The following is a 25,641-nucleotide window of genomic DNA, read 5'->3' on the forward strand; positions in this document are numbered from 1 at the left end:
CTCCGCCAGACACCGCCCACCGTCTCAGCCCAGGCAGGCCCTCCCTGGCGGCAGGGGCTGCGGAGGGGGACCCTGAGGCCCAGAGGCAGCCATCAGGCCAGGGCTTCTGAGCAAACCTGATGCGGGGCCTCGGTCCTCTCTGTTTGTTTGGAGTAAAAAGCCAGCCCTGCCCTCCACGGCCAGGCCCCCTCCCCAGGGGCCCCACAGGTCCACCCTGGGCCTGGACTCTGCAGCTCCCCTCCTCCTTCAGGACTGGAGCATGTGGACATTGGTGGCCTGTGCCCTGCCTGCCGCAAAGCTCAGGGCCGGGTACCTGGGGAGCACTCGACCAGTGTGCTCCGTAACCACTGTGGAGATGCGCGGGGAGCCAGCCGCTGCTCATGCTCGGGGCCCTGCCTGGGAGTGAGCACACAGCCTCCTGACTAAGTGCCCGGAACCCCGGGGTCTTCAGCTTTCTGTCCTGTGACCTAGCAAGGCCTGAGCATGAGCGTCCGCCCAGGGGACCACAGCCCTGAGTCCGTAACAGACACACAGCTCCCGCAGACACAGACTCTGACCCCAGGGCCCAGAGAGGACCCCCTGGGGGCAGCCGTCACTGACACAGTGTCCTGAGGCTCACTTGCCCCAAGCTGCCCGTAAAGACGGAGGGAAGGCAGGTCACCGTGGGATTAGCTGAGCAGGTGTGTCAGCTGCTCAGTTGTTCCCGACTCTTCACGGCCCCATGGACTGCAGCCCGCCAGGCTCCCCCATCCATGGGATTCTCCAGGCAAGAATACTGGAGTGGGTTGCCAAGCCCTCCTCCAGGGGGTCTTCCTGGCCCAGGGATCGAACCCAGGTCTCCTGCAGTGCAGGCGGATTCTTTACTGTCTGAGCCACCAGGGAGCTGAATGCATAGAAAGATGTAAATTATTTAGAATTAGCAGCGACATGTGTTTGAAAATACGTGCTCCGAGAATGACGCAGGACACCGTGCTGCACTCTGTTCCCCTAAGGGGTTTAAACTCTCCCCTGGAACCTTGGCCTTATTACTATTACTAATGTGCCAGGGTTGCTGTTTTAGAAGACAGTGCAAGCGCGTCTCTATTGAGCTCCTCCGCAGTCCACGCAGTGCAGGGCGGGGCCTCTTTTCTGTCCTGGGGACGTGGGGCTGGGGGCGGCGCTGCCGATTATCACGCAGCTCAGGACCACACAGAAGGTGGCTCTTCTCGGTGGCCAGGAGCTCTGTCCTTCATGTCCTCCCCCACCCATGGCTCCAGGGGCTGTGGGCACCACTCACCACACCCAGGGTGGGCACAAGTGCTGTGCGCTCAGCGTACCCACTTTGGAGATGAGAAACTGAGGTCAGGAGAGCCTAGGGAATCTGTCGTGGAGCCCAGGGCTGCAAAGCAGGCGGGAGACACCCACTGAGCTGCAGAACCACCAGCCACTCGCTCAGAGCCAGCCCCCCAGCTCCCTGGGTTCCACTCCCACCAGGCCCAGGCCTCCTGGGGCAGGCGCCTGGGGTCTCTCCTGGCACAGGGCCCCGTTTGACTGACGGCGGTGTGGCTGATCGCAGCGCCAGCTCCAGGACGGGGCGTGGAGGGCAGGCCTGGGGGCGGCTGGCCCGGATCCCAACAGACACCTCTTTCTGTGGAGCCTGCAGGCTCTCTAGGTGAGAGGCACGGCCCTTCTCGGCACACGATGGGGGACAACCACGCGCTCAAACTGGAGGGCAGAGGGCAGACGCCACACTCGCACATTCAGCAATAAAGTGTTGCCAGCCCACGCGGAACCCCAGCCACGCGTGCAGACGTCTCTCTGACCGGGCAAGGCTCTGTGGACCCCGCTGCCCACCAGGGTCCAGCTCTGGGACGAGGCCCCTCCTTCCTGCACCCAGGATGCGGGTCAAGTCCCCTGGTGCTGAGCAGAAGCGCCCCCTTCGCGTCTGGCTGTCTGGGGCTGGTGACCCCACATCCTCTCTGGGGCACACTGCTTACAGGGGGCCCCGTGTCCTTAGGATGGGGTGGCAGGGGCCCCCAGCCCTGCTCCCTGTACCCCACCACTTGGGCGGAGAAGATGTTCCAAAGCTTCTCTGTCCGGAACTGACCAAAATCCTTCGAATGAAGACAAATTCATGTTTGTGGAAAAGCAGCTGCCGCACACCCCCACTCCATGAAGCCCGGCATTCCCCTCGAGGGCCGGGCTCCACCTGCCGTCTCCGAGAGCAGAGCCCCGCCCTCCACAACCAGGAGGGTGGCCAGGCTTCCCAGGGGCACAGCTTTGGGGAGAGGCTCGCTTCGCTGGCCCCTGCCCTCCTGAGCGCCCCAGTGCAAGACCCAGGGACGCTTTGATCCTTCTTAAAAGCCACTGCCCGCTTACAGAGTCACCGCTGGACAGAGTCCAGGGGTCCCGTGCACCTCGCTTGTGTCTAAACATCCTTCTTCTGGCTTGTGACAGAGAGGCCGACGTCACCCTGAGGACCCCCTGGTGGGCCCCCCAACCCCCCACCCCTGCAGCGGCCCCGCACCCACCTGTCTTTCTGAGGGGGAAGTCGTCTTTGGCGTCGTACATGCCCAGGACCGGGTGGTTGTAGGAGGCTGATGCCCCGCTCTGGGGCGGGGAGCTCTGGTCCAGCGAGCTGTGCTGCGTTTTCCTGGAGAGAAAGGGGGGGACAGAGGCTGAGTGACCCTCGGGGACCTGGAGCCATGGTCGTGCAGGGAGAGCACCCCTGGGCGCCCACGCGGGTGGTTCTCCCTTTGACGCGTGGGCCCGGCTCAGCAGCCGGCCTGCTGGGCAGCCTGGCCTACTCCCAGGGCAGGACTGAAACGATGATACAAGGCCGCCTGTGAGCCTGCGAACCTGGCCGCCTGCAGCCTCCCCTGGGCCTGTGGGGCTGAGGACAGGTGGCCCGTGGGGCTGCACGCTTGGTCCAATCCCTGGGCTCTGCCCAGCCCCCTCGCTCTTGGGGTCTCCTGGCCTGGCAGGCCTCAGGCTGAGGGCGGTGTTACCCCCGGCCACCGAGGGGCCTATCCTCAGGACGCAGAGGGAGATGGGGGGCTCCAGATGCGAGGAACACAGCTGTTGTTGGAGCCGGCCGAGACCTGGCCGGGGCCCGTAGGGACAGTGCTGGCGGCCTCTGGGTCCTGGAGGGCAGGGGCCGCGTGGGGACTGTCCCCCTCTCGGGGGCGGTCACCCCGGCCATCTCCCCTCCCTGGGGGAGGCAGAGGTCAGTGGCACCCTGGGCCCCGGGAGCTGGTCCCAGGAAATTTGCTTCCTTTGTGAGTTGGCGGACACAGCCCCAAACGGAATGACGGGCAGGGCGCTGCCAGAGGCGGCTCAAGGTGGGCTCAGGCCTCAGGAGGGGGTGCTGGCTGAGCTGGCGATGACCGTCTGCAAACGTGCTGCGTCTCGCTGGCAACACTGAAGGTGTAATGAATTCCAAGAGTCTGTACACGGTGTAATCTCTTAATGACTTGAAACAAATTAGCCAACTTACTTATTTGGAATTTGTTAGACTATTTATTTGCATACACAGCACTCCACGTCCCCACGCACCTGGTGTTGTTTGAATTGAGAACGTGAGCGCTTAAACGCTTACAGGTGGATGTTTAAATATTTGAGAGTGCACACGGGTGCAAAGAACACGGTGGTCACGAAGCTGGATCCGAGGATGCCTGTAGGCAGGCCACAGCGGGCGCTCAGATCCCTGGGACAGGCCTGCTGCCCGCCTGCAGCCCCACTGCCCCCAGGACGCATGTTGGGGGCCAGGGCCGCAGGCTCAGGGCCGGACCGGCCATGCTCATGCTGGCTGCGCCCTCGCCGCGTCGGACCGCCAGGCCTCACTCGGGGGTCCGGCCTGGCACGACCCCACGGAAGGTCTGAGGGCGTCTCTCTACACGACTTCTCCAGGCCAGAGCCTGCAGGGAGTGCGGCCTCGGTGGCCCCAAACTGCGCCGTCACTGCCGAGGTCTAAGCTGGGAGAGAGTTCACTTTCTCCTTCGTGAGAAACATGGAAAGGCCGGTGTGTGTTACATAATCTTAAAACACGGGTCATCACGATTAATGAAACCTCACAGGTACTAGTAGCTGCTGTCAGTAGGCTGATGGTGGGCTTTGCAGTTAAGCCAGAAGTACATTCAGCGTAACATCTAGCAGACCTTCTCCTGTCTTGATCTCTTGAGACACCGTCAGTATTCAAACCCTCCCTCCCGTCCAGCCCTGACATGGAGGAGCACAGGTGGGGTCTGGCCCCCGAGCCGCTGTTCCGCGCCGTCTGAGAGGGCACTCGGGCCCAGGGCAGCGGCCAGGCTGACCCAGCGGGGCTGGACCCCGCTGGTGCCCACGAGGATGGAGCCAGACTTCACAGCAGCCAGGCTTCCCCAGGCCTCCAAACACCATGCAAAACGGAGAAAAACCAGCTCATCGCTAGAGGCCGAGGCCTCCCCGGGAGCAGTGGCCACCTGCCCTCCTGTGGGACCCGGCCCTCGTCACAGAGCCCAGGGCTCACACGCGCTGCAGCGGGCGATGGCCGGGGGTGTGAGCGAGGGCAAGGCCTGTCCTTGTCTGCAGGGGCATGTGCACGCTCACCCCATGCTCACACGCAATCAGTGCACAGGCACACACACACACACAGACACAGACAGACAGACACACACTACACACACAGACACAGATACCACACAGACACACACACACTACACACTATACACACAGACATACACACAGACACACAGATATACTACACACACAGACACACACACACTACACACACAGACACTCCACACACACACTATATACACAGATACACCTCACACACATACCACACACACACACAGACACACACACACACTATACACACAGACACACAGAGACACAGACACCACACAGACACACACATACACCTATACACACAGACATACACACCACACACACACTATACTGCTAAGTTGCTAAGTCACTTCAGTCGTGTCCGACTCTGTGCAACCCCATAGACAGCAGCCCACTAGGCTCCTCTGTCCCTGGGATTCTCCAGGCAAGAACACTGGAGTGGGTTGCCATCTCCTTTTCCAATGCATGAAAGTGAAAAGTGAAAGTGAAGTCGCTGAGTCGTGCCCTACTCTTAGCGACCCCATGGACTGCAGCCCACCAGGCTCCTCCATCCATGGGATTTTCCAGGCAAGAGTGCTGGAGTGAGGTGCCATCGCCCTCTCCATGTACACACACTATACACACAGATATACCTCATACACATATCACACACACACACAGACACCACACAGATACACACACACACACTATACACACACACATACACACCACACACACACTATACACAGATACACCTCACACACATACCACACGCACACACAGACACACATACCACACAGACACACATAGACACACATAGGACACACAGACACTCACAGCACACAGACACATACACACACACTACATACACATACACACCACACACACACTATACACACAGATACACCTCAATCACATACCACACGCACACACACACACACACACAGAAACATACATACTACACACATACACACCACACACACACTATACACACAGATACACCTCATACACGTACCACACGCACACATGCACACACAGACACACACACCACACAGACACACACACACACACCACACACACACTACACACATACACACCACACATACACACACTACACACAGATACACCTCACACACATACCACACGCACACACAGACACACACACCACACAGACACACACAGATACAAACTACACACACATACACACCACACACACACTATACACACAGATACACCTCATACACATGCCACACGCACAGACACACAGACACACAGACCACAGACACACACACTACACACACATACACACCACACACACTACACACAGATACACCTCACACACATACCACACAGACACACATAGACACACATAGGACACACAGACACTCACACCACACACACACAGACACACACACTACACAGACACACACACACACACTACACACATACACACCACACACAGATACACCTCACACACATACCACACGCACACACAGACACACATACCACACAGACACACATAGACACACATAGGACACACAGACACTCACACCACACAGACACATACACACACACTACATACACATACACACCACACACACACTATACACACAGATACACCTCATACACGTACCACACGCACACATGCACACACAGACACACACACCACACAGACACCACACACACACTACACACAGATACACCTCACACAGATACACCTCACACACATACCACACGCACACACAGACACACACACCACACAGACACACACACATACAAACTACACACACATACACACCACACACACACTATACACACAGATACACCTCATACACATACCACACGCACAGACACACAGACACACACACTACACACACATACACACCACACACACACTATACACAGATACACCTCACACACATACCACACAGACACACATAGACACACAAACACTCACACCACACAGACACATACACACACACTACAGACATACACACCACACACACACACACACACACACACTACACACAGATACACCTCATACACATACCACACACACACAGACACACACACCACACACACAAACACACACACATACTACACACATACACACCACACACACACACTACACACAGATACACCTCACACACATACCACACAGACACACACAGACACACAGACACTCACACCACACAAACACATACACACACTACACACATACACACCACACACACACTATACACACAGATACACCTCATACACATACCACACACACACAGACACACACACCACACAGACACACACACACAAACACGCATATTACACACATACACACCACACATACACACACCACACACAGATACACCTCACACACATAACACACGCACACACACTCACACCACACAGACACATACACACACACTACACACACATACACACCACACACTATACACAGATACACCTCATACACATACCACACACACACAGATACACAGACACACACACACAAACACACATACACACCACACACACACACTACACACAGATACACCTCACACACATACCACACAGACACACACAGACACACAGACACTCACACCACACACACACAGACACACACACTACACAGACACACACACACACACACACACTACACACATACACACCACACACACACAGATACACCTCACACACATACCACACACACACACAGACATACACACCACACAGATACACACAGACACACATGGCACACACACAGACACCGCACAGACCACACACACAGACATACACACCATACACACAATACACACAGATACACCTCATACACATACTACACACACAGACACACACACATACTACACACACAGACATACACACCACACACACTATACACACAGATACACCTCATACACATACTACACACACACAGACACACAGACCACACAGACACACACACACCACACAGACACACACAGACAGACCACACACACACACCCCTTGTACCCCGGAGGTGGAACGTGAGGAGCTGCTCTTCTAACTCAGCTCCAGCCAGAATCACCGTCCAGGTGTTCGACCTGCCCTTCCAGCCGGGAGGAAGCACCTGGGGTAGCTCTGCTGTGATCCTGGCTGACGGAAAGGGCACCGTGTCTTAAAGACCATCGGTCCTCAGTGAAGAAGATGGAAGACAAACACGCCTGCCTTTTCTTTCTAAACACTGCTCTGACCATGATACAGAACGAAGCCGAACACAAACTCAGCCATTTACCAAGTGATTTAGTAAATTTAGCAATTTAACTAAATTCTACCAACAACTGGCCTTTCCCATGACCTCAGATTTATGCAGGTGAATAACATTTGTAATTGCTCACACCAGCACCGTTCAACAGAAGTAATACAGGCTGTGTGTGTGATTTAAAATTCTCTCTTGGCCACGTGAGCAGGAACAAAAAGAAAGCAGTGAAATTACGTTCAGTGTTCTTAACCCAATACACCCCAATCCTCTCATTGCAACTAAAAAGTATTAAGGAGATGGTTCTCATTTTTCTCACATCTGGCATGTCTGATGTTCACAGCTTGTCTCCATCTGAACAGTCCATTTCGATGCCCCGGAGCCCACGTGGCTGGCGGCTACCGCGACGGGCAGCACGTCTCCTCTGGTAAGCCTAATGCTGGGGGTTCTGACCCAGGTACACCATAGAACCACGCCAGTAAGGACAGAAAACAGTCACCTCCACGGGAAGGCCCTCTGCCCCCACCCCGGTCACGGCCACCTGGCTTCCTGTCCCTACAGACTGGCTGTGCTGACTCTAAGACTGCATGCAAACGGCATCTCAAGGCACAGACTCTGCATCTTCTCCGAAGCCTAATGTTTCTAGGTGTGGGCAGGCCGCCCCGGGCCTTGCTGAGCAGATGAGAAAGCAGGTGCCCATGTTGCCATCACCTGCTGGCAGACACTCAGCTACTTCCATGCTTTGGAGACAATAAGCAGAACTGCTGTGACCATCAGAACACAAGTCACTGCCCGGATGGAAGACCTCACCTGCTCTTAGGGAAAGACCTAGGAGAATGGGTCATGGGGCACGGAGTGGGCGTATGGGCAACAATACTGGAGTGGGTTGCCATTTCCTCCTCCATGGGAATCTGCCTGACCCAGGGATCGAACCTTTGTCTCTTGCATCTCCTGGCAGATGGATTCTTTATGGTTGAGCCACCTGGAAAGCCAGCAATGGGTTTGTTCAATTTCAGCTGTCCCTGTGTGTGAGGGGGCGTCTTGCTGTGCTCTGCATTTCTGGGGTGACTAATGATCTTTGTGAAATTACTGACCATTTGCTTCTTATTTTGTGAGGTAATCAGTTCAGTCACTCAGTCGTGTCCAACTCTTTGCGACCCCATGGATTGCAGCACGCCAGGCTTCCCTGTCCATCACCAACTCCTGGAGCTTGCTCCAACTCATTGTGAGGTATTGGCTCATGTCTTTTGCCTATATTTTTTCAGTAGGGTGCTTGTCTTTTTGTTACTGAGTTGTGAAGTGAAGTGTTACTCGCTCAGTTGTGTCTGATTCTTTGCGTTCCCAAGGACTGTAGCCTGCCATGCTCCTCTGTCCATGGAATTTTCCAGGCAAAAATACTGGATTGGGTTGCCATTCCCTTCAGGGGATCTTCCCAACCCAGGGATCGAACCTGGGTCTCCTGCATTGCAGGAAGATTCTTTATCATCTGAGCCACCAGGGAAGCTCTTTGAGTTGTAGGACTTCTTTATATATTTTGGATCAAGGGCTCGGTTGCTCACATTCATTGTGAATATTTTGTTTTTGTCTGTGCCTTGCCTTCTTATTTTCTTAAGGGTGCCTTTCAAAGGATGAAAGTATTAAGTTTTGATTAAGTTTACATTTTTGGTTTATAGTTGATGATTTTGGTGTTCAAAGATCTCCTTGCTTACCTCTTCACCAACGTCACGAAAACTTTCTCCTACATTTTCTTCTGGAAGTTTTAACAATGCAGCTTTCATGTTCAGGTCCATGACACCTGAGCTGACCATCAGGGTGGAGTGAAGCTGGAGTCAAGGCGAGGTTTTTCTCTATAAGGACGGGTCTTCCCATCTTGCCATCATGCAGCAAGTGAACATGACCCACGGTTTGGTTTGCTTTGTGTGACTAATCAAGAAGCCTACCACGTCCAAGGCAAACAGGCCCATTCCCTCTGACTCCACTGAGGCGAGTCCTTCCCCCACTGCAGCGGGCACGGCCTCGTCCCCTGGGAAAGAGGGATCTCCCCACCAAGCACTGGACCAGGGCAAGCAAGCCTCCTCCGAGTCTGGGCCACCCTGCTCACCATGCCCCCAGGCCCAGCCTGCATGTCCCCGCCTCCCCCTTCCAGTCCCCAGGTGCTCCTTGCTGAGCCCCTCCCCAGCAGCCCCCAGTGCAGCCCATGGACTCTGTCCTCCTCTTTACATGCAGGTACATCATCATGGCATCTATTCCTGGAGACTGGACGCCCCACCTCTCCAGTCACGGGCGTCCTGACACCCTAGTCTTCCCTTCGCATCCCTGTGGCCACCATCCATGGACTCCGGCATGGTCAGCCATGACCCTCCTCCCACCACAACCTCCTCTGGGCCCACCGCCTTCTTACGCTGCTCTTGAAGACCGCTGCTGCTCTCAGAACAGGGCCTCTGCTGAAAAGCTTCCTGGCCTGTGGATCACATCACCTCCCCTGAGGGAGGATCCAGAAGCACTGCCCACCTTTACCCGACAGGCTACTCCCAGGGCTCCTGGACCCCCCCAACCCCACCCAGCTTCTCTTCCTGCCCTGCCCAACCTACTACAGTGCAGGGCACTTGCCTGGTAGCCCCCCCTACAAAGGAGGACAACAGAGCCTTCCCAGCACAAAACCCAGGGGGTGGTCACTAGTGGGGAGACGATGGATCAGTGCTGCTGTGTTGTGGGGCCCCCAGGAGCATGGCCCCAGGACTGCCCACGGGCCCCAGTGCCCAGCGCTCAGGGCACGTGGCCGCCATGCGCGGCTCTTTGGGGTGGCCGCTGCCATCGTGGCTGTGGGGGGGTGGTGGCGCCGCTGAGCCCACAGCCAGCGGGTGTGGGTGCAGCCGGAGTGGCTGTGCGGTGCGGGGGCTGCTGACGCTCAGAGTGGAGACGGCTTCAGAACCAAAACGCCCTTTAGGCCGAATCTACTGAAACAAACGCGTTCGTTTCAATGCGATCTGGTGGCATGTTAGCAAGACTGTTGTCCATCTCAGGGATCCAGGAAGAGCTAAGCTTTCCTCCCATGAAGGAATGATAATCCCATTTTTATTTATGAAAACTGCCTGATGAGGCTTCTTCCAGGACAGAATCACCCTTGACAGGAGAAGCAAATGATACCAAAGCAAAAAAACCCGTGGGGCAGCCTGGACTATGGGCTGAAGCTGCAGAGCTTTGTCACTGCACGTCCGGCTCGGCCTGGGTTGGTGGCCAGCCCCTCAGAGCCACACGCAGGCCCAGAGGAAAGACCCAACACATGAGCAATCCCCCCACCAAATTCAAGTCCTCTTTGCCAGGCTTGTCGGCCTCTGAGCATGAACAGGCACTTTGTGGTCTCTGTCAGTTACGCAGGCTCTGGGAGGGATTCTTAGTATAAAAACAATAAAAAGACCACAGGTGCTTTTGACTTGACCAGTAATCAATAACACGTTGGGCAGAAATTCAGTAGGTGCATACGGACGATTTAGACCAGAGTTCCGGTTTAACAGGTGCCTTTTGTGGCCAAAAATTGCATGAGAAGCCAAGAATATGGTCAGACACCCGCCCCACGAGTTTCCCTTTAATGTTTGTTTAAAGAGTGGCTCTCTCTGCATCTGGACAACAGCCATGTGTCCTGACCACTGGACCACTCGGGTCTGAGCGCGTCTGCTGCTGGCTCAGGGAGCATCTAATCCCACGCCATCCCGGGTGGAGAACCGAGCGTCCCTCCGGTCTCCCACGGACCCCGTGTGCCCGGTGCCCTCCACTTACCCGTACCAGTAGCGAGGGTCGCTGGACATGCAGTGGTTCAGGTTCCGGTGAGCCAGGGCCTTCTTTTTATTGAGGACAAACTCCTGCAGCTTCATCTTCACTTCCGTGCTGGCCACAGCGCCTGGCGCGGGAGAGAGCGGGGGCGGGTGACTGGAGGCTCTAGCCCAGGGCCCCCTGCACCACATGCCGGAACAGGCAGGACAGTGATGGGCAGGGTGGTTCCCACTCAGGATGCTGCTGACACCAGAGAGCATCTCATGGGAAAGGGGGATCAAGGGGTTGAAGGGAGAGAGCTTCTTCCCAGGAACATTTTATACAACTGAATTTTCATTTAAAGTGCAGACGGAATCAGCACGCAGACCCAGCACTACCTAACACAAATCCCCTGCGGAAGGAAGTTCTAATGGTCTTCTATACGAGGACAGCCTGAGCTAGCAGTGCAGCTGTGTGGCCTTTCCTTCACTGCAGCAAAGAGAGGCCGAGCCTCAGAAGAGGTTTTGTGCCAACTGAAGAACCGTGTCTGAGATAGGGACGAGAGTGACAGCGATGTGGGCCACCTCGCGGGGAGTGGGCAAGGCAAGGGCGGCGGGCAGGGCAGCCGGGGGCCTGGCCAGGCCTGCCAGAGGGACAGTCCTGCTCTTTCCAGCCTACAGCTACCTCCTTAGGTAAGGCGTGTTTCACCAAGCGGGACAAAGCTGAAATCTTGTGTTTTGTGCTTTTCTGGTGGTGGTGGCGGTTGTTCACAGCCCCCTTAAAGAAAACCGGCAAATGGGGGAAAAGACACTAATAAAGGCCAAAGCCACTGCCCTGTCTCAGGGGCCTTTGGCATCTGATCTGTCCTCCTCAGAGCTGCAGTGAGACACCAGGGCACGTGGGATCCGTCCATCAGAAACACGGTGTCTCCCCTGTTGTCCACAGAATGCACACAGCATTCGCAATGGTGGGAAAAGGCTTCACGAGGTGACCAAAGCCCAGTTTAGAAAACCCGGTTCTGACTGGGAGATGGTTTCAGACATTTCCTTTTGTTTTTGTTAGAACGATGTTGGCCAACATTTATGAGTAAGTATCACCCGCCCACTGCCTTCCCCAGCGGCTCAGATGGTAAAGGCTGCCTGCAGGGCTGGGGCAGACGCGGGTTCCACCCCTGGGTCGGGAAGACCCCCGGGGAAGGAAACGGCAGCCCGCTCCAGTATTCTCTACGGAGAATCCTACGGACAGAGCCTGTCAGGCTACAAAGAGTCGGACATGCCTGAGCAACTAATGCTTATCATCCCCCACATGTAGGATTATTCCCATAGAAGAGATGAACAGAGCAGCTATGAACAACAAAACAACATTATAACCCTTGAAGAATCTACGTTGTTTTCCAAAATGTGTCTATACAATGACCACCACATGCCACCGCACTGGCCACAGACCAGGAGCCAACATTTCCCTATCAGTACTCGAGAGTACCAACTAACCCGTTTCTATCTATAACAGTACTCAAGAGTACCACCTGACTCATAGTCTTTATCAGCACTCAGGAGGACTACCTCACCTTGTGCCTCTATCAGGAGTTGGGAGTACCACCTGACCTTGAGTATCCACGAGTACTCGGAGTACCACATGACCCTTGTCTCGATCAATACTTGGGAGTACCACCTGACCGTGTGTCTCCATTAGTACTCCAGGGTACCACCTAATCTTTGTTTCTATCTATAACAGTACTCTGGAGTACCACCTGACCTAGAGTATCCACCAGTACTCAGAGGACCAGGTGACCCTTGTCTCGATCAGTACTTGGGGGTGCCACCTGACCCTGCGTCTCCATCAGTACTCAGCAGTGCCACCCGACCTTGAGTATCCATCAATACTAGGCTGTACCAACTGATCCTTGTCTGTCAGTACTCAGGAATACCGCTTGGCCTTGTCGATTAGTACTCGCACGTACCACCTGACCCCATGTCTCTATAACAGTACTGAAGAGTACCACCTGACCCTTGTCTGTCAGGATTCCGAAGTGCCACTCAATCTTGTCTATTAGCACTTATGAGTACTACCTGACCCAGCATCTCTAAAATAGTATTGGGGGTGCCACCTGAGCCTTTATGATAGTACTCTGCAGCGCCACTTGCTGCGAACGAGGAGGCTGAGCCTCCGCCAGGTCCTTGACAACCCCAGGATGCACTGCTGTTCCTCCCGAGTGATGCTCTTCAGACGCACTGGCTCAGTGTTCTCTCAGAGCCTTCCTGTGGTGCGTGCAGCGGTGCTGCCGCGGGTCTGTGTGCACACTTTACATTTGTATCCTTCAGTGTGACTTTTTTTTTCAGTAATATACTTATCGTCAGCCATCACATGTTAAGGCATGTTTAAACCTCATCATTAATGCTGTTCACTTCAGTCGCTCAGTTGTGTCTGACTCTGTGCGACTCTATGGACTGCATGCAGCCTGTCAGCCCTCCCTGTCCATCACCAACTCCTACCGTTTACTCAAACTCATGTCCATTGAGTCAGTGATGCCATCCAACCATCTCATCCTCTGGCGTCCCCTTCTCCTTCCTCCTTCAATCTTTCCCAGCATCAGGATCTTTCCAAGGAGTCAGTTCTTCACTTCAGGTGGCCAAAGTATTGGAGCTTCGGCTTCAGCATCAGTCCTTCCAATGAATATTCAGGATTTGTTTCCTTTAGGATTGACTGGTTGAATCTCCTTGCAGTGCAAGGGACTCTCAAGAGTCCTCCCCAACACCACAGTTCAAAAGCAGCAATTCTTCAGCAGTCAGCCTTCTTTATGGTCCAACTCTCACACCCATACATGATTACTGGAAAAACCATAGCTTTAACTAGATGGACCTTTGTTGGCAAAGTAATGTCTCTGCTTTTTAATATGCTGTCTAGGTTGCTCATAGCTTTCCTCTCAAGGAGCAAGCGTCTTTTAATTTCATGGCTGCAGGCACTATCTGCAGTGATTTTGGAGTGATTAATGCTCTAAGTAGGTATTAACATCACCATGTGGTCCGGGGGTCACTGAGGTTGGGCAGTCCAGGTGAAATCATTCTGATTCAGTCTCATCAGACCCCTGGCTCCCAGCTCCACACTCTGCTTTTCACATGAGGTCGGCCTTGGTCTCTCGTTTCTCTTTAAAATGTGGCTTATATTCTGATGCTATGAGGTAACAGAAAATACTTGTCTCTGCCCTCAGTCCCTGCCACAGAGCTCCCAAGACCCTGAGTGATGAGAGCATGAGAAGCACCCTGTGTTCTAATCGGGTAACTCTGGGGGTGGGTGTTCCTGTATGGGGAGGGTCACCAGCAAGTCAAGCCTCATGAGAAGCTCAGAATTCTCAGCTCCACCTGAATCCTCCAGAGAGGAGACGGGCTGGAGGTGGGGTTGGTAACTGATCACGCTCACGTGAGGAAGCCTCCACAAACCCCCACTGTAGGGGTTCAGAGGGTGTCCAGGTTGCTGAGCACATCCACACCAGGATGGGGGCCCCCAACTCCATACATCAGAGGCTTTTGCACTTGGAACTTTTCCACACCACCCTCTGTATCTGTTCCTCAGGCTGTTCATCTTTTTAAAACCTAGACTTCCTTATTCATTTATTGGCGGTGCTGGGTCTTGGGTGCTGCCCGTGGGCTTTGTCTAGCTGTGGCGAGCGGCGGCTGCTCTCCAGGTGTGCTGTGTGGGCTTCTCACCGCGGTGGCTTCACTTGCAGCAGAGCGCAGGCTCAGGGGTCGTGGCCCACGGGCTCAGCTGCTCCATGGATGTGCTATCTTTCCAGACACGTGTCCCCTGTACTGGCAGGCAGATTCCTATGCACAGGACCAGCAGGGAAGTACCTCATCTTCTTGTTCGACTCAGCCCCGAAGCTGTGAGATCTGATGCTTCCTTTGGGGAGATAGTGTCAGAACCGAGCTAAGTTGCAGGGCCGCCCCCACTCAAGAGCTGCAGGAATTGCCTCTTGTGGGGAAATCCTCCACGTGCCTGGTGACCAGCAGTGTCGGGGTGAAGTCCTCTGCGGGACCGGAGTGTACACAAGACTAAAGGAAAAGCATGAGACCAAAGAGCTGCGCTTTCCCAACACTGGAAAGAAAAGACTTGTTTTTTCCTAACTCAAACGTTCAAGAGCTTGTTTTTATGGAATCTATTCTAGTTTTCTTATTGTGATTTTTTTTTCTTTCAATTTCCTGGAAGTTTTGAAATTGATCTTTACACTGGTTCGGGAAAATAATCAGTTTCATCTTATCCTTGTTTTTCTTGTGTTGAGTTTTCATAAATAGGTTCACATTAAAGGCAGCACTCCACTGAGGCCATTTCACGACGGATTTCAGGGTGCCGTGGACGAGGGTCAGGCAGAAGGAACCCCTTGCGGACAGAATCGTCCACGCTGCGGCAGGACCTGAACGAGACCCGCCAGGGAGGCACAAGGAAAGTGCCCGACACTGAGCATACCAGGAACGGTCCACTGGGGCTTCGGGGCTTTTGCCTCAGGCCTTCTCGGTGTCCCAGGAGACGACCCACCATCGCTGGAGCAGCGAGGCTTGCCCAGGCTCCATGGTGAAGTGTGAGCACGTGAGCCAGCTGCCTGGCAGAGCGGCCCAGACTGTGTGACAGACCCAGTGAGACCCACACGAAAGGCCAAGGGAATGGTGATGCGACCAGGCGGTGGGAAGTGACTGGAGGTGTAAAATCACACCTCCGCTTTCGAGCAAGGTTCCCTGGGCTCCCTCCAAATGCAGCCAGGGCTGGACTCGGACCATTCTGAACACTTTCAGCCTGTTTGTGTCTGTCTCGTCTGAAAAATCCCACTCAGAGAAATGCCGAAATCTGCATATCAGGTGCCCAACACGCAGCCCCCTGTCATTCCTGATGGCCTCTCAGCCCCAGGGGGACACTCGACAAAATGCAAATGGTAGACCACAGCAGGACACAAAGTCCTGCAGGACACCCCCACCAGGGGCGGGGTGGGAGAAACGGGGACCAAAGGCGGGGCTTGGTGTCTGGCTGCAGTGCTGGGCTGGGGCAACGTCCACTGGGAGTACGAGCAGCAGGACGACCGGAGGGCCTGTCCGAGGAGCTGACCCTCAGGTCCGTCCAAAAGGCCCGAAGGAGTAAACCAAGCAGATGAGAAGCAGGGTCCTCGGGGCACAGGACCCTGCTCACTGGGTGTCAGCTGGCCCGACTGGCCCAGGAAGCCCTGTTAACACGGATGCACTTGGCCCTGCAGAGCGCACGGCACGGGCCACACTGGGGAAGTGCTGGCCTCCCCGCTTAGCCACAACCCAGGCTCGCACCATGGGCTCCTGAGCTCTGAGAAGCAACAAGAACAGATGTCCGGTGCCAGCAGAGAGGGCACACCGGTAACAAACACAGTGTCGGGCCGGGCAGCAGGGCCCAGACGTGGACAGGAGCGCCTGCGCCGTCCAGGGAGACGACCACCCATCCCTGGGCGGCACTGAGGGACCTCTGAGGTGCCCACCAGGCCGGGACACGGATGGTATTCCTGTTCCCTGAGCCGCCTGCAGGGTCCTCACAGGAGGAGGTGCATCTGACGGGCCCTGGGCCGCCGCGGACACACGAGGCCCACATCCAGCTCCAGGGTGGGCGCGGGCACCCTGCCAGGCTCTCACGGAATCAGAGGAAAACAAATGCAAGTCCCCAAGCCCTGACTTCCTCCCCATGAAAAAGACCTGGGAAACCCTGACTGGAGAGACGTTGGAGTGGACGGTGCCGGCTCTGGTCCTCGCCCTCTGGTTATACACGCCCTCGCCTCTCAAGACTTCTTTCTCCACCTTACGTGAGGGCTCCAGCAGTGGTAAAGCGCGTTCAGTACATGAGAACACGTGTTTTGAATTTTTTTACTTAAAAAAATTAATTTCTGCTGATGATCACTCATTCATCTGACAGCCTTACAGGGAATATACTGTGTGCCAGGAGTGAACTAGCTGGTGGGGACAGAGGTAAGCAAGACACAGACAGCCCTCTGCCCCGGGGGGGGTGTCGGGGTAGTCAGAGGACAAGCTTTCAAGGAAACCCAGGTAGGGAAGGGGCTCTGGGTGGGGCCCACCTGCTGGGGGCAGAAGCCGGGGGCTCAGTGGTCCCCGAAGCAGGTGCCACCAGACATGTCTCCCAGGTTAGCGCCCGTGGAGGGACTGATCACCCTACAAACGGGACAAGGAACGACTCTCGCGGGCTGGTGTCCCATCTTCTAGCTCCATCTTTGTTTTTCCCCTTTTACATTTTTTCATGTTTATTTTTATTTATTTGGTCTTAGTTGTGGCACACAAACTCTTAGCTGTGGCATGTGGGATCTAGTTTCCTGACCCGGGATTGAACCCAGGCCCCCTGCATTGGGAGTGGGGAGTCTTAGCCACTGGACCTAGCCACTAGGGAAGTCCCTATCTCCACCCTTTTGAGCCATTTTTAGGCAAAGCTAACAACTTCTCCAAGTGCGGGCGCCTTGCCCCCGCCTGCCAGGCTGTGGCTGTAACTACCAGAGAGAAATATGCAGTAGTGTCAGTTCCAAACTGTCCAGAGAACAAAGACAGGTCTTCTGTTGGACTTTTTGTTTTTAAATGAATTTAAAGACAGTGTATCTTAGAGTCTTAAACATGGTTATATTAAATAAAACAGATGAAACAGCATGTGTTCATGCTGAGTAAAACTGCCATCAACTCTAAGAATTCACTGTTTTACCAAATCAATAGCATTAACTGGCATCAATCAGGAAAACTGCAGAATTATTTAAAATTAAAAGCACCATGAATGTTAAATGTAACAAACCTTTCAATGAAATATTCAAAAAGAAATTCATTTTTTAAAGAACCCCAAGAAACGACACAACGGAAGCTCTGCACTACATTTTCAAATGCTTACAAACTGGAGATGCTAACGCCAGGGCCTCCGTGAGCCACACAAACAAGAATCTCCTTCATAGGTGAGGCCCGAGCAGCGTCCAGCATGCGGCCTGCCAAGCCTGCCTTCTCTCAAGACCACACTCTGAGGGCTGCAGGGCCGATGCAGGCGTGCCAAGTACCCACTGTACACAGTCCTTTATTAATAATAAACCCGACCACCCAAACCCACGAGCTGAACCGCTGGGGCTGCAGCTGTGAGCCTGGAGGGGAGAAGAGAACATTCCTACAGCCTGTCGAGGGGCTGCCCGGTGGGCAGAAGAAACTGTTTTTGACTTTGAACAGATTGAAACTGTTTTCAGAAGTCAAATCTTTTCATATTTTGTGAGGCCTGAGATGTTATTTTTATTGGAAGTTTCTGGCAGACGGGGAGGAAGCACTGTAGACCAAGCTGCCTTTGAGCGACCTGGTGAGTCCCTGGGTTTGCTGGTGAGCCGGGCGCACAGGGACTTGCTGACCCTCTCCACCTAGCCCTCGCTCCTCAAAGAACAACCTACCGTCGCTGCAAAGAGTCCGGTACGATCACGAGGGGTTAGGGCGGGACGGGAGAGGGGCGGGGTAGGGAGCAGAGGGTGGTGTGGGAGTAGAGGGCGGGGCAGGGGCGGGGCGCGGGCTGGGTGGGAGTAGAGGGTGGGGTGGGAACAGAGGGCGGGGCGGGAGTAGAGGGCGGGGTGGGGCGGGGTGGGAGTACAGGGCGGGGCAGGAGAGGGGGAGAGGCGGGAGGGGGTGGGGCAGGTTATGGGGCAGGGAGGGAGCGGGCTGGGAGGGAGTAGAGGGTGGGGTGGGAGCAGAGGGCGGGGCGGGGCGGGAGTAGAGGGCGGGCCAGGTTATGGGGCGGGGTGGTAGAAGAGGGCGGGGCAGGAGAGGGGGCGGGGCCATAGCAGGTCCACTCGGGGACCAGGTAGGCAACTGTGCGGGCTCTGGGTGCCACATACCTACTGTCCCACAGCAAAGCCCCTCACAGGGCGCCTGTGGGACCACATGCTGTTGTCCGTGGGGCGGGGTCTATGGAAGGCAGTCCCCACGCGGTGGACACAGTGGGAGGCCACAGGGCCTCCAGGATGCTGAGGTCCCTAACTCAGAGCGAGGGCAACCACCCCAACCCCGGCTCGCAGTCTCCACTGCACCTTAGAGTCATCCCGGGAGTATTAGAAACGAAAGCTGGCGCCTACCCTCCGCCCCAGCTAAGTCCATCATGACAGCCTGTGTGCTGGTGGTTAGTGACATCAGGGCTGCAGGCTCAGGTGCGATCAGCGCCCCGGCCACACCCTCAGCACGAGTGGTGGTGAGCGGCCTGTGGTGTAGACCAGCCTCCTGGTGTGGTTGAACTTCGTGGTGTGGACCAGCCTGGCAGGTGGCAGATGAGGGGCATGGGAGGCAGAGGGCAGGGAAGCGGGGACCAAGTGTGATGGGCGCCGTCTGGCACAGCTGCCCACGGCAGGGCCGCGATCTGTATTCACAGAACAAGGTGCAGGTGGCCAGCCAAGCCTGCAAGTCCACTTCTCCTGCCGGCCTTCCACCCTCATTTACGAAGTCCCGACTGTGGGCTCGTCGTCATCTGGTCTAATCGCTGTGCTGTAATGAGCTATCGGACTCGGATTTACCGATTCCTTTCAAATACTAGCACATAAGCTAGACTTCATGTGGGAAACAAACTCTGCTGACCTGCTTTTACACTAAAATTCTATTGGACAGTGAAAGTGCAAATATGTTAAAATACATTTATTAATTTCAAGAGTGAATGCTGTAATAACTGACTGGAAAAGCTGTTAATTTTGTGTATAAAAACAATGACTAAGAATGTGCAAATAAACAGAGACATAAAGTGAATATGAAGAAACTAAATTAGTTATATCCGTTTAGGAAAAATAATATGCTTTTTGAAAGAAATTATAAAAATGTACAAAATAATATAGGCATAATAATACAGATTAGATTACGTTTTAATTTAGAAAAGACCAGTGTAAGTTAGGCTGCATTACAGCTGAGATTTCTGTGGTTTCAAAGGCACCACCAGGGGAGGGACAGGGCAGGTGAAGGAAGACCCTCGTGACACCCACGACCGACCAGAGAATGGGCAAGAGACTGGAACAAGGACTCAGCCTGACAGGACAGGCCCGTGGGCAGGAGCCCAGGAGAAGACGCTGAGTCCCGCTATGATCAGAGGAAGCAGCTGAAACCAAGGGGCTGCTGCTCGGAGCTGAGATTTAAAGTCACGGCAGGGATGCAGGGCTATAGGACTCCTATGATGTCACTGATGGGGGTGACAAGTGGTCCAGCCACTCCGGAGACTGGCCTCACCTATGGAAGCTGACCTGCTCCACAAGACATGGCCAAGGGTATATGGAGCAGCGCATTTGTAAGAGCCGAGGAACAGCCCAAACATTCACTGACTCTCAAGTGGATGGACACAGCGGCGGGGACCTCAGCAGGAAGTGAAGCCCTCCTGCTACACAAGGACATAGCAGACACCACACGCATAGTGTGGGGTGAAAGGAGAAAAATACAAAAGCCTCCACGTTAGTGAGTCCACTGACATCAGTTTCAAAAGCAGTGTTATGTGTCGGAGTTGCAGGGCCGAGGGGCGTGGCGGCTTCTCCTGACCCGGTCGCAGGCGCTCTGCTGGGGGTGGCTGCACAGCGATGTGTACTTGTGGGTAACGCCCTGCACACGGAAGTCTGTGCGCTGTTCTTTATGTACAACACACACCAGTAAAAAGACTTTTTAAACAGTTTCAAATAATAGACTTTACAAGAATCTTTAAGACATCTTATGCTGTATCTCGTGTGTACATAAAACTGTGTATATAAACTTTAAAAGCTTGTTAAAATGACTTGTATGGATGGCTAACCACTTTCAGTGTGTGCCCGTGTGCACAGTTGCTGAGTCATGTCTGACTCTGCAACCCTTTGGACTATCGCCTGTCGGGCTCCTTTGTCCATACTGGAGTGGGTTGCCATGCCCTCCTCCAGGGGATTTTCCCCACCCAGGAATCAAACCTGCGTCACCTGCATCTCCTGTGGCTCCTGCATTGCAGGTGGACTCTGTACCCACTGAGCCACTGGGGGAACCCAACCACTTTCAGCAGCTGAGGATAAAGGAATTTCGAGGTTTTTGGAGGTTAGTATGTATTGGTAAAGTGTGTAAAGACTTCTTGTTTTACTCATGAGCATGAGAAGAGTAAACCACCATCTGGTCAGGACATCGAGTCCTGACATGGGCAGAAGTGCACAGCCTGACACACCCTCAGGATTAACAGGGCACCCACGCGTGCACCTGAGCTCTGAGGTCTTGGCGGAAAGGACCAGAGCCTCGGAAAATCTACCTAATTTCCAGAGACAGCACATGGAAGAGTCTCCTGTCTAAGATTAAGTTGGGCGCCTCTTGCAAGATAACGGACTCCGCTGGTCTTCACACAAGCACAGCTAGGATGGAAAGCGAACACTGGGTCAAAGGGCAAAAATGTGCAACCCAGGAATTATCGCGCTTCCTCTTGGTGACAGGCCATCCTACCATCTGCCGCTCACAAATGCTCTCAGACAAAGCAACTTTGAAAAAGTTGAGGCTGAACTCATAGGCGAAGCTCACTGTGATGCTTTACGGGTCTTAGTCATTTCTAAGTCCGCCAAGAGTCTGCAAACTTTCCTGTAAATGCTTAAGCCAAACCAAAAGTAGGGCCAGATGCCCTCTGCAGTCCCTGCATGAAGACAAAGCCGGGGCCCAGCCTTGAAGCTGGGGTGCCCAGAAACACACGGGCGAGGTGGCTCCTGATGCAGCTTGGCTCCGGGGCCTGGGTCCCAGGTGATCACGGGTGAGGGAAGGGTGCCCGCCCACCGCCCGCCCGGCACGCACTCACTCTCTTTGCCCTTCTCCTTGTTCTTCAGCTGCTGCAGCTTCTGCTCCCGGTGCTGCTTCTCCAGCTCCTGCTCCTGCCGGTGCCGCTCCAGCTTCCGCTGGTGCTCAAGCAGCTCCTGCTGGTGCTTCATGGCCAGCAGCTCCTGCTGTTGCTGTGGGAGGGAAGTAGACGGTCAGAACCTCGCCCCAAAGGAACAGTGAGACAGACACGCATGAGAAGAGCGGCAGGGGGCCAGGGTCCCCTCTCTGCCGGTGTGGACCCCGGGCCTCGCTCCCCCCTGCAGGGCCCGCATCGCCAAGGAGGAAGCAGGGCTCGCATCACCAAGGAGGAAGCAGGGCTGCTCGAGGATGTCTCCTACTCATTTCATGCTGAAGGCTGTAAGTGAAAATAAAAACGACTGACCTCCTGGAAGAAAATACGCATGACGCTTTATGCAATCTAGGAAGTCGGGAGTCATGTATGGATGTGAGGGTTGGACCATAAGGAAGGCTGAGCACCAAAGAATTGATGCGTTTGAACTGTGGTGCTGGAGAAGACTCTTGAGAGTCCCTTGGGCTGCAAGGAAATCAAACCAGTCCATCCTAAAGGAGATCAATCTTGAATATTCATTGGAAGGACTGATGCTAAAGCTGAAGCTCGAGTACTTTGGCTGCCTTAGTGAAGAACTGACTCGTTGGAAAAGACTCTGATGCTGGGAAAGATTGAAGGCAGGAGAAGAAGGGGATGAACAGAGGATGAGATGGTTAGATAGCATCACCAACTCAGTGGACATGAGTTTGCGCAAACTCCAGGAGATAGTGAGGGACAGGGAAGCCTGGTGTGCTGTAGTCCATAGGGTTGTGGGGCCAGACACGACTGAGTGACTGGAATGCCTTTTTGAGAGTGACACAAAAGAGCGTGAAAGAGTGTGGTCACTTTGCAAAACTGCCTGGCACCTTCTTTCAAAGTTAAACACACACCCATCCGAGACCTAGCAATCCCACACCCAGGACTAACCCAAGAGATGTGGGAACATATCTGGGCAAAACCCTGTGCAGGACCGTGCGTGGCCACTGTGCTCACAGCAGCCCTGCCTGACACACCCCCGACGTCCTCCAGACGTAAGCTCAGGGACAGGGGTGCGCGTTCTTATGTAAGAATCCCACCCGGCAATGCGAAAGAATAAACTGGACATACTGGCAAAAACAAGGATAGGCTATAATACAAGCAAAATGAGCAGGTCTGGCATCAGCTGTGGAAACAGGACAGAAAAGAGTCCACCTGCAGACTCTATTCACACAAAGTTCTGGAACAGGAAATCCCAAGACAAGGAGACAAAAGTCAGAGAAGGCTGCTTCTTGGGTGAGGCAGTGGACGAGCTGGGGGAGCCTCCCAGGGTGTGCACGGTCTGGTGGAGGCAGCGTTTACACAGACACTCACGACTGTCCACGGACACACACTCAGGATGTATGTGTGATCACGTTGCCAAAAATGACATAACTGACAATGTAAGAAGCTACCTTCACAATATATACTGTCAACAAAATTAAAACGCAAAAGGTGAATGAGAAAAGCTCTTTGCCATACTCATGGTGTACAAACCAACTTTTATATGCAGATGGCTGTTTCACGTTAATAAGAATATGACAAGCAGTCCACTAAAAAGGTGAGCAAAAAAAGGCCAGGAGATTCACCAAAAAGAGTTTAGTCGCTCAGTCATGTCCGACTCTTTTTGACCCCATGGACTGCAGCACGCCAGGCTTCTCTGTCCTTCACTATCTTCCAGAGTTTGCTCAAACTTGTAGATTGAGTCAATGATACCATCCAGCCATCTCTGTCGGCCCCTTCTCCTCCTGCCCTCAATCTTTCCCAGCATCAGAGTCTTTTCCAATGAGTCAGTTCTTTGCATCAGGTGGCCGAAGTACTGGAGCTTCAGCTTCAGCATCAGTCCTTCCAATGAACATTCAGGACTGATTTCCTTCATGACGGACTGGTTTGATGCTTTTGAATTGTGGTTTGGGGACGACTCTTCAGAGTTCGTTGGACAGCAAAGAGATCAAACCAGTCACCAAAAAGAGTGGTTAGAAATAAATAGGAAACACTGTTCAACCTCACTAGCCATTGAATCCCATTTTCACTTAGCGTGTTGGAAAAGGCAAGAACAGACAAGCGGGCCAGCGCTGACGGGGGTGTGGGAGAGACACGATCAAGCCCAGACACCTGACAGGTTTTCCTGGAACATCAACCAGCCAAGTCCTCCGCTGACGGCCAGAGCTGCCTGCTCCCACTGGATGGCCCCTCCGACTCGCTTGCTCCCAGCCGTCTGTCCTGCCCCGCCCCCTGCCTTCCCGCTCCAGGGCTTGGCCACCCCTGCACGGCCTCAGCTTCCCACCAGCCACGTGGAGCTTCGGGAAGCCCCAAGGGCCTCCCCTGCCATCCTGGCCACCACCCAGGGCAGGCCTCTGCCCACAGCACCTTCCCGGGGGGTGCTTGTGTCCCGGCCGTGACTCACTCCCGACCCCTCTCCTTCGGCTGGAGCGGGTCTCGCTCTGTCCCTGTCCCAAGGGGATGGGGGGCCGCCATCTGTCTCCTGCGAGGCCCTGGGACTCTCCGTGGACAAGCACGCTTACCCCCACACCAGCCACCACGTGCATGAGACGCCGCAGGGCGGACGCCCCCGTGGCCACTCCTGGGGGCCCTGCAGACACCTCCTCACCAGCCCACTGTGGAACAGGACGGATGGCTGAGCCCCGACTGGATGGAGCCCGGGCAGGCAGATTACAGCTGTCTCACACACACACACACACACACACGCCCCTGTGGTCACAGAGGTGCCCGCACACACAGCAGGGCACCCAGGGCCCGAGTCCACAAGCCCTGCCGCCTCCCGCCTTCCCCGGAGGGGAGGGGGCTGCTTTCCAGCCGGGACTATGGGAGAAAGAATGCAGAGGGGTGGGTGTGAGGAAGCCCAAACTCAGCGCGGGAGGGAGGGAGGGAGAGAGAGGGAGGCGGCCGCTGGACAGAGGGTGCGGGACGGGGCTCACACGGGAGCGAGTGTAGACGGCCCCCGGGCAGCAGAGGAGCGAGTGTAGACGGCCCCCGGGCAGCAGCACACCTGCCCCCGCCAGGGCCCGGGGCTCCCAGGCCACATCGTGCGGCAGACTGTGCGGCGATGGGCAGGAGCGGACGCCCAGCTCAGCGCCCACCCGTGTGCTCCATACATGCTGAGCATCACGGCCGACCTCTCTCTATGGCAGAAACAAAAACAACCGCCTTCCCAACAAGCGGCTGACAGGAGCTGGGGCAGGACAAGGGCGGCAGAGGCCGCTCTGGGT

The 25,641-nt window shown here is 54.8% G+C and overlaps 1 protein-coding gene across 6 annotated transcripts in view; it reads right to left on the reverse strand.

The window, feature by feature from the left end:
* The window catches only part of HDAC4 (histone deacetylase 4), a 292,669-nt gene that overhangs the window by 75,269 nt on the left and 191,759 nt on the right, over positions 1–25,641 (reverse strand). For all 6 annotated transcript variants that reach the window (XM_055586610.1, XM_055586609.1, XM_055586612.1 and 3 more), the window contains 3 exons: positions 22,328–22,478; positions 11,576–11,696; positions 2,511–2,632 (listed from right to left, as the gene is read on the reverse strand). In XM_055586610.1, the coding sequence (XP_055442585.1) occupies positions 2,511–2,632; positions 11,576–11,696; positions 22,328–22,478 (394 nt within the window). The remainder of the gene's footprint in view (positions 1–2,510; positions 2,633–11,575; positions 11,697–22,327; positions 22,479–25,641) is intronic.

This window comes from Bubalus kerabau, chromosome 6 (assembly GCF_029407905.1).
Source record: "Bubalus kerabau isolate K-KA32 ecotype Philippines breed swamp buffalo chromosome 6, PCC_UOA_SB_1v2, whole genome shotgun sequence".
Lineage (NCBI taxonomy): Eukaryota > Metazoa > Chordata > Mammalia > Artiodactyla > Bovidae > Bubalus > Bubalus kerabau.